The following is a 9,062-nucleotide window of genomic DNA, read 5'->3' as shown; positions in this document are numbered from 1 at the left end:
CCTCACGTTTGGGCACCAAAGGTTTGTAAAGGTTTAGGGCAACTTTGTTAAAGAATCTGCAAAGGAGGGCCCCTCCAGAAAGCAAAACCCACACGGCCCCTTCCCCCAACCGGTTTGGGAAAAAATTCCTCGGAAAGAGGTGGAAGGAACCTGTTTATTTAACAGACACAGCACACCCCCTCCCAGCACACAAAATGAACAATACCAGATCACACCGCTTTGAGAAAGATGACAAAATCAGAAAGTCTCTTTCGGGGGTGGTTGCTCTGTTCTCAGTCCCTCTGGTGCTGGGGCAACTGCTGCAGCCGAACCTTCGGTGTTCCCGGGTCCTAGTCCGGAGCAGGTTCGAGGTGGTCACAGAAACAGGAGAGGAGAAACAGTCCAGGACGAAATGTGGACTGTTTGGCTAAACTAACTAATAAGCACAGGCAAAGCAGAGCAGAAGCAGAAGCAAGAGCAGAAAAGCAAGCCAGCCAAGCAGCAAGCTAAGCAAGAAGAGAAAAAACCAGCCCGATGTACACTCTCTATGTGTCCCTGATAAGAGAAACCCAAACAAAACTTCCACTCTTCGGAGCCGGCCTTAAAGGCACAGAACAGAGGAATGGGGATAGAAACATCATAATGTCACCCCAGGACATATATATATAGTATAATTTATTTATTTACAATACAGATAAAAAATAGAAATGAAGAAAAGAAAAATCTTAAAGAAACAGAAAATTCCACTGGCTCAGGTGGCCACAGCAGACAGAGCCTCTGGCATCAGCTCTCTGCACAGCTCTAGCAGCGCAGCCAGCTGAGCCCCCACACACGAGGCTGAGTCCCCCATGCCCTGTGCAGCTGATCTTGCAGCCTTTGGATGGTGGAATATCGCCCATTCTGTATTGCTCAGAGGACATGCAGTGTTTCAAGTGCCAGCTGTGACACGTGTGAACTACAAAGCTGTGTTTCATGCCAGGTACAAACAGGCAATGTGTGTATTTGTGATTGCAGTATGTGTGGAGACCGACAGTGGGACGGTTGAAAATTCTAATAATAACCGAGGAAAATAAAGCATGGAAGAAGGCCTTTGAACCTATCTTTTGTTTGCAATTAACATTGGTTGGTTGAGGACCATTTGAATTAAAGTGTTAAGGATGTTGCTCTTAGCTTGTAGTTAATCGATAAAGAGCTCTGCAATAATAATCTTTTGAAGTGTAATTTTAGAATATTGCTTGTATCCTTGAAACTATAGTTTTGGAATATATATAAAGGAAACCTGCTTATCTCACACCTTAACAAAACAGAGAAAAGCAGCTTGAGAAAGGAAGATGAACATCAACTCGAGGATTTACATTTTTGACCAAGGGAAGCTGGACATCACTGTTAGATTTATAGTCTCTGTAATCAAAAAATGTAGCCAGATCTGGGGAACTGGACTCCACCAGATTGGATTCGTCTTTCTTCTTTCAGAAACTGGACCACCACCATCTGGGCATACTCCTTTTTGGGATACATCCATATTAATCACAATAGTGTATAGAATTGCGACAGAAAAATTGGGAATAGAAAGTGCTGATGAGCAAAAATTGAAATAGAAACTGCTGAGAAAGCTGATGAGTACCCCTATAAATACCTGTAAGCCTCAACTGTTGGTGTGCAGTTGGAGAGAAAATTTCCCCCATTGTACCCAGTGCTGTATTGCTCATACTTTACAATATTAAATAATAAATTGATTGCTGCTTGAATACTGGCCTAGTTAAGATTCTCATTTATAACAGGCGCAGGGAAGAGACGCCGTAGCACAACCTATGCTGCACTGGGCACAGGCATGTGCAGCAGCTGCAAGACAGCCCTGCCAGAGCCAACTTGGGCAGCACTTTGGCCATGGCTGCTGGGCCTGGGCCTGAGGCAGGAGCAGGAGACAAGTGACCCTTGCAGGGCTGGGGCCTCATTGCCTCCTTGTCCCTGCTCAGCAGCCTGGCAGGGGCCGCCCCATGCTCCTGCCCTTGCCATTGCACATCCCCACATGCCAGTGCCCATCCCGGCAAGAGCCCTGAGCAAAGAGGGAGGGACAGGATCTGCCTGGCCAGGGGCTGGGGCTCAGGCCTTGGCCCTTGGCATTCCTCAAACACATCTAGCTTTGCTCAGCACCAGAGACACCTTTACCTTGTTTGTCCCCAGCTGTCATCACTGCCTCCAGTGTTCTGCTCTACCTGGAACCTGGGGACACTTTTTCAGTGTTACCCATTAAAACTTCAAGAAACTTCAGAGTTTTAATTCAATTTTGAGTTCTTGAGAAGTTTTTGAAGATGCTCTCAGGGACTGAGCCTGATGTAAACAACACCAAAGCCACAAGAGGCTCATTAAGTCCTTGTGCTGTGTCCTTGTGCTGAGCTTTAAAGGAACAGCTCTTCCCAGGGCCAGCTCCTCTCCCAGCCCAGCAGGGCTGAGGGCTCTGCCTGCAGGCACTGAGGGGACAGCAGCCAGGCAGAGACAGGCGGAAGGCAATCAGGATTGGGAAGACATTGAGCTGAGACTTCATTTGGGGAAAGGTCTTCACAGCCCTGTGCATGGTGAGTGTGTGGGTGCAGGGCAATGTCCCCTGTGCTCCTGGAGGGATCTCCTGAAGCCAGCACACCCCACAGCCTGGGGGATGTGTCAGGAGGACTCTCCCAGTTTCTCTGTGACACAGGAGCAGGAGGGGGAGGATGTGCTGCAGAGCGGGGCTGCCCTGGGCACTGTCAGAGGGACAGGGCAGGACGGCTCCTGCTGCCAGGGACGGCTGCAGGGGCTGAAGCTGGGGCTGCAGCCAGGGCTTCCCAGGGCTGTCCTCCAGAGCAGCTTCTGCGCCCTCAGGGCTCTTGGCCAGCCCAGGGCATGTGCCACCTGCCAGGGGCAGCTCTCAGCCTGCCTGGCAGCTCCCCATGGATGCCGCAGGGAGAAGTTGCAGGTGGAAGGAGCCACCCCCATCAGGGCAGATTCCTCCTGCTGTGGAGATGGTGCTGCATGGCCAGGGCTGCTCTCAGCTTTCTCCTAAAGGGAAGAGAAAGGGGCTCTCAGCTTTGGCTGTGTCACTGAGACTCCTGAACTGTCAGCCTGGGCATCAGCAGATGTGCCTCAGATCTCCCTCAGAAAGTGCCTCCTCAGCCTCCTCTCCCTACAGACAGCAGCAGCAGCACCTTGGCTTGCAGCATCTCTGTTTGTCTGCCCTGCCCTTAAGGCCCTGCTGCCAGGGAGATGCCCCTGGGCAGTGCCCTGTGCTGAGAGGGGTCTGCATGGCAGAGCTGAGCCCCCAGGGCTGGGCTGGGCTTCAGCAGCACTGGCAGGGACAAGGCTTGGATAGAGAGAAACAGCTCCCAGTAGGCACCACTGCAGGCAGCAGGGAGCCAGAACAACCCTTGGTATCCATTCCTGTCCAGCTGCAGAGGGAAAGAGAGAAGGGTATGCAGAAAAATTGTTTTTAAACTGGAGAATTCAAAATGTCCACTTCATTCTTCAAGAAATTTTTAAGTGCAGGCACCCTGAAACTGATAAGATATAATGATCAGAGACTCCTGGGTGGGGACTAGCACTGTCTGCTTGGTAACAGAGAGCCCTAACTTCCCTCTGGGCTCTGCGGTGTTCAGCCTGAGAGCAGTGCAAAAGATGCGGCCACTACTCAGCAGCACAAACTCAAAATCAAAATAGTTTAGCCATATTTTCTCACCGGAAGAGAAATGATTTTGCAGAGATTCCAAAAAAAATACATAGAATTCACTAAAAAAATTGATTGACCTTTGTCAATGTCTTCTTTCAAGAGTCCACCATGCCCAGAGTGAAGAAATGTCAAACAGCAGCTCCCTCAAGCACTTCCTCCTGCTGGCATTGGCAGACACGCGGCAGCTGCAGCTCCTGCACTTCTGCCTCTTGCTGGGCATCTCCCTGGCTGCCCTCCTGGGCAACGGCCTCATCATCAGCGCCGTAGCCTGCGGCCACCACCTGCACACGCCCATGTTCTTCTTCCTGCTCAACCTGGCCCTCACTGACCTGGGCTCCATCTGCACCACTGTCCCCAAAGCCATGCACAATTCCCTCTGGGACACCAGGGACATCTCCTATGCAGGATGTGCTGCTCAGCTCCTTTTCTTTATGTTCTTCATCTCAGCAGAGCTTTCCCTTTTCACTGTGATGTGCTACGACCACTACGTGTCCATCTGCAAACCCCTGCACTACGGGACTCTCCTGGGCAGCAGAGCTTGTGCCCACATGGCAGCAGCTGCCTGGGCCAGTGCCTTTCTCAATGCTCTGATGTATACAGCCAATACATTTTCCCTGCCCCTGTGCCATGGCAATGCCCTGGGCCAGTTCTTCTGTGAGGTGCCCCAGATCCTCAAGCTCTCCTGCTCACACTCCAACTTCAGAAAAATTTGGATTTCATTACTTGGTGTCTGTTTATCTTTTGGCTGTTTTGTGTTCATGATTTTCTCCTATGTGCAGATCTTCAGGGCCGTACTGAGGATCCCCTCTGAGCAGGGATGGCACAAAGCCTTTTCCACCTGCCTCCCTCACCTGGCCGTGCTCTCCCTGTTTGTCAGCACTGGCATATTTGCCTACCTGAAGCCCCCCTCCATCTCTTTCCCATCCCTGGACCTGGCAGTGTCAGTTCTATACTCAGTGGTGCCTCCAGCCCTGAACCCCCTCATCTACAGCCTGAGGAACCAGGAGCTCAAGGCTGCAGTGTGCAAAATGCTGACTGGACAGTTTCAGAAACATTAAACTGCTGGTCAGTTTCTGTAAATCGCATATAACAAAAAACATCTTTAATAGTTCTTGTTGGTTTGGTAGTTTGGTTATTTTTTCCTTTTTTTAGGATTTCAGTGAGGTTCACGAAGCAATGTCATTGCTTCTACCCTTTAACATTTTGATTGTCTCAGCACTCACTGTGGGCCTAGTCTGTGTCAATGAGGAGCTGTGGTCTTGATGGCTTCAAATGAAATGAAATATCTCCCAGCCAAGTTTTCACCAGAGATGCCCCTTTTGTTCCGTTCTCTGGAGCTGCAGCAGCAATGTCTGTGTGCAGAGCTGGGGGCAGATCAGTGCTGGCCCAGCAGCTGTGCCCAGCAGCAGCAGCACTTGGTGTTGCCAGTGCTGCTGCCATGGCCCTGCCCCGCTGCCCTGGTGGCTCTGGTGTTGCTGTAGGGCCTGAGTGCTCTCGGGGTCGGGAACAGCCCTGGGGGTGGCAGTGCCGGGGCTGCAGCAGGGACAGGCCATGGGCACTGCTGGGGCAGCGCTGACGCCTCAGCCCAGGCCCTGGGGGCTCCAGGCTCCTTGCCCAGGCTCTGTCAAGAACACGCCCAGGCCAATGCTCAGCACAGAAACCCCTGTGAGCAGCCCCAGGCTGGCCGTGGGCAGGCTGGGGGCAAACAGCATGGCTGGGGCTCTGCAAGGGTCCTGGGGCAGACGGGAAGGAGCAGCAGAGCAGGGGCTGATCCATCCCCAGTGCGCTGCACAGCCCAGGGCAGCGTCCCAGAGCGTCCTCATGGAGCTGCCAACAACATCCGCCCTCTGCAGCCCTGGCCTCTACCCCAGCTCACACAGGTGCCCCGTCCTTGCAGGCACAGACACGGCAGCACTGCCTCAGGAGCCCCTGTTTGCATTGCACAGAGCAGGGGGAGCACCCCCATGCTGTTGCTGTGGGGACATGAACCTGAGGGAGCACAAATGCCATCAGCCCCTGGGGCCAGCAAGGGCTGGGGGACACCAGGGAAACCACTGAGCTTTGTCTTGGCCTCTGCAGTCAGCCAGAAAGTTTGTTCCCATGAGCTGGGAGTTTCCTGTCCCACTGCAGATGCTGTTCCCAGAGCCAGGGCTGCCTGGCAGCCACCCCCAAACAGCCCCAAGCATTTCCTTGGCTTCACCTTTGCTTTCTTTCCTCTTTTCTGATCCAGATTTCTTACTATTACCCATTCCTGTCCCCTCCCATGCAAACAGCCCTTCCCTGTTTGCCCTTTCCTCTCTGGCCCTACTCCCCATTGCAGTTCCTGATTTGGCACCATCCCTTGGCGAGTAGGATCATCCTACAAGTGGTGCAGGAATTGTCTGCAGGCTCCTGCAGTGCCTCCTGCTGCTCCCTTTGCCAGAGGCACCCCAGGCCAGGGGGGCACATCTGGGCTGCTGTGTCTGGCTCTGGGGCTCCCTGTTCTGAGCAATGAGGAGGGGCTGCAGAGGCTCTGCAGGACTGACAGGATGGGCTTTGGGGCTGGCAGGAGAAGCTGAGGGACCTGGGCTGCTGGAGCTGCTGAAGAGGAGGCCCAGGGCTCCTCCTGCAACTGCTCCAAGGGTGGTTTCAGAGAATAACAAATCTGCAAAGTTGGAAAAGACCTTGGAGATCATCAAGTCCAACCTGTGCCCTGACACCGCCTTCTCTCCCCTGAGCCTCCTCTTCTCCAGGATAAACAACCCCAGCTCCCTCAGATGCTGCTCACAGGACTTGTGTTCCATATCCCTCACCAGCCTTGTTGCCCTTCTCTGGACATGCTCCAGCCCCTCCATGGCCTTTCTAAATTGGGGGCCCAGAACTGGACACAGCACTCGAGCTGTGGCCTCACCAGTGCTGAGTGCAGGGCAAGAATCACTGCCCTGCTCCTGCTGGCCACACCATTCCTGATCCAGTCCAGGAACCATTGGCCTTCTTGGCCACCTGGGCACACTGCTGGCTCATGTCCAGCCTGCTGTCCATCAGTGCCACAGGTCCCTTTCTGCCTGGCTGCTGTCCAGCCACTCTGTCCCCAGCCTGTAGCACTGCAGGGGTTGTTGTGGCCAAAGTGCAGGACCCCGCATTTGGTCTTGTTCAACCTCACCTTGTTGATTTGGGCCCAGGATCCAGCCTGTCCAGGGCCCTCTGCAGAGCCCTCCTACCCTCCAGCAGATCCACACTCACACCCAGCTTAGTGTCATCTGTAAATTTCCTGATGCTGAACTCAGTCCCCTCATGCAGATCATCAGTGCAGACACTGAAATCTACGCTGGCTGGCTCTGATCCCTCGGCCATCCTGTGGGTGCCCTGTGATGGCACTCAAGGTGATCTGTTCCATAACCTTGCCTGGCACCCAGGTCAGGCTGACAGGCCTGGAGTTGCCCAGCTCCTCCTTCCAGCCCTTCTTGGGGATGGGCTCACATTGGCACCTCCAGTCCTCTGGCACCTCCCTGCTGAGCCAGCACTGATGGTCAATGATGGAGAGCAGCTTGGGGAGCTCATCCACAGCTCCCTCATCCCCCTGGGATGGATCCCATCTTCTCCCAGAGACACCTGTGAGCATCTGAGTGGCTCAGCAGGTACCCAGCTGCTTCCTCCTGGATTACAGGGGCCTGTGCAGCTCCCTGTGCCCATCCACCAGCTCTGGGTACACTTGTTCTGAGGACAACTTCACTTATTGTTGAAAATTGAGGCTAAGAATGGGTTCGAGTACCACAGCCTTTCCCTTATCTTTAATTACTCTATTCCCCACTGCATGCAACAATGAATAGAGGTTCTCCTTACACTTCCTTTTGCTATTAATTTATTTATGCAAATATTTTTTATTATTTTTCACCAAAGTGTTCAGGTTAACCTCTAATTGACGTTTCACATCTCTGCTTTTCTTTCTGCATGGCCTAACAACACTCTAAAACACACCCTGAGTTGCCAGACCTTCTCTCCAAAGGTGATGCACCCTCTTTTTTCTGCTGAGTTCCCACAAAAGCTCCATGCCCAGCCAGGACAGTCATTTTCCTCGCTTGCTCATCTTTGGCAAAGAGGGACAGGCTGCTCCTTCCCCTTAATAATTAGTTTCTTTAAGTGTGTCCATCTTTCCTGGACACTTTTGTTTTTAAAGGCTGTTTTCTCTTTAAAAATCAGTACCTGACTGAGTACTCTCCAAATCTGCATCTCAAGGAGGCCAAGGTCTGCCCTCTCTAATTCCAGTGTTGACATTCTGTTGATGCCACTCCTTCTTTCACAGGATGTTGAAAACTCGATTATTTCATGGCCACTGTGCCCCAGGCAGCCTCCAACCACCACATCTCCCACCAGCCCTTCTCTGTTTGTGACCAGCAGGAGACAGAGCTTTCCTTGGGAGTGGGACTGTTACAAAAAATTCAGTAAAATAGAAAGATCCATAATCCCAATGTAGCATTAAGAAGCAACATTCTTTATTTGTCCAGATGCACGGGGGGATAGCTCCTCCCAAAGCTGTGCATGCTGAGTGCTGGGAGGTTTCTGTTTATATTCTGTATTTTGCACACATATTCATTGATTGTCCTGGACTAAACATACATATGATAATCATTTCCCCAAAATCATTAACATATTTCCCCTCCCCTTTACCCATGGGTTCTTCTGCCTTGGGGGCCTCTCTGGAGGTCCCTGGTGCTCGTGAACCCCAATGTTCCAGTGGGCCTGGCTGAGCTGGCAGGACACTGAGGCTGGTGAATTTCAGTTCCCCTTTTCACACAATGGGCATTGTGTGGCTTCCATAGGCCTGCGGTTTTGGAGAACCAGCACTGTGTGTGCGCACCTGGTGTTGACAATTTATCATCTGGTGACATGAGGTCACAGAGGGGGTTATGACATCACAGAGTGGGTGATGACATCACAGAGTGGGTTATGTGAAGTCATCAAGCAGCTACAGCATCAAAGGCTGTCTCTGTGACATCAAAGAGCTGGCTGTGACATCACAGGGCAGAGGACTGACATCACAGAGAAGACTATGACATCACAGAGTTGGCTGTGACATCAGAGATAAACTGTATTGCATTAGATAATGACTTGTGACATCACAGAACCAGCTTTGACATCACAGGGCAGAGGACTGACATCATAGAGCAGACTATGACACCAATGAGTGGATTGTGACATCTGAGATCATCTTTGTGACATTACATATTGGGTTGTCACATCACAGGAGGGCTGTGTGACTTCACAGAGTGGGTTGTGGCATCAAAGCCCAACTTTGTGACATCAGAGAATAAACTATGATGTCACAGGAGGCCCGTGTGACATCACAGGAGGGCTGTGTGAGGTCACTGGGTTGGTTACTCTGCCCCAGCCCCCCCTCACAGTT

General features: G+C 52.1%; 1 protein-coding gene across 1 annotated transcript; it reads left to right on the top strand.

Annotated features, from left to right (window-relative positions):
- Positions 1-3,804: 3,804 nt before the first annotated feature.
- LOC135442104 (olfactory receptor 14A16-like) lies at positions 3,805-4,737 on the top strand. The gene has a single exon (XM_064701651.1). It carries the CDS (start codon positions 3,805-3,807, stop codon positions 4,735-4,737), a length of 933 nt encoding a protein of 310 aa, XP_064557721.1.
- The last annotated feature ends 4,325 nt before the right edge of the window (positions 4,738-9,062 follow it).

Source organism: Zonotrichia leucophrys, unplaced genomic scaffold (assembly GCF_028769735.1).
Source record: "Zonotrichia leucophrys gambelii isolate GWCS_2022_RI unplaced genomic scaffold, RI_Zleu_2.0 Scaffold_1132_15420, whole genome shotgun sequence".
Lineage (NCBI taxonomy): Eukaryota > Metazoa > Chordata > Aves > Passeriformes > Passerellidae > Zonotrichia > Zonotrichia leucophrys.
Note: the sequence above shows the minus strand (reverse complement) of the source record. Positions and strands in the feature narration are given on the sequence as shown.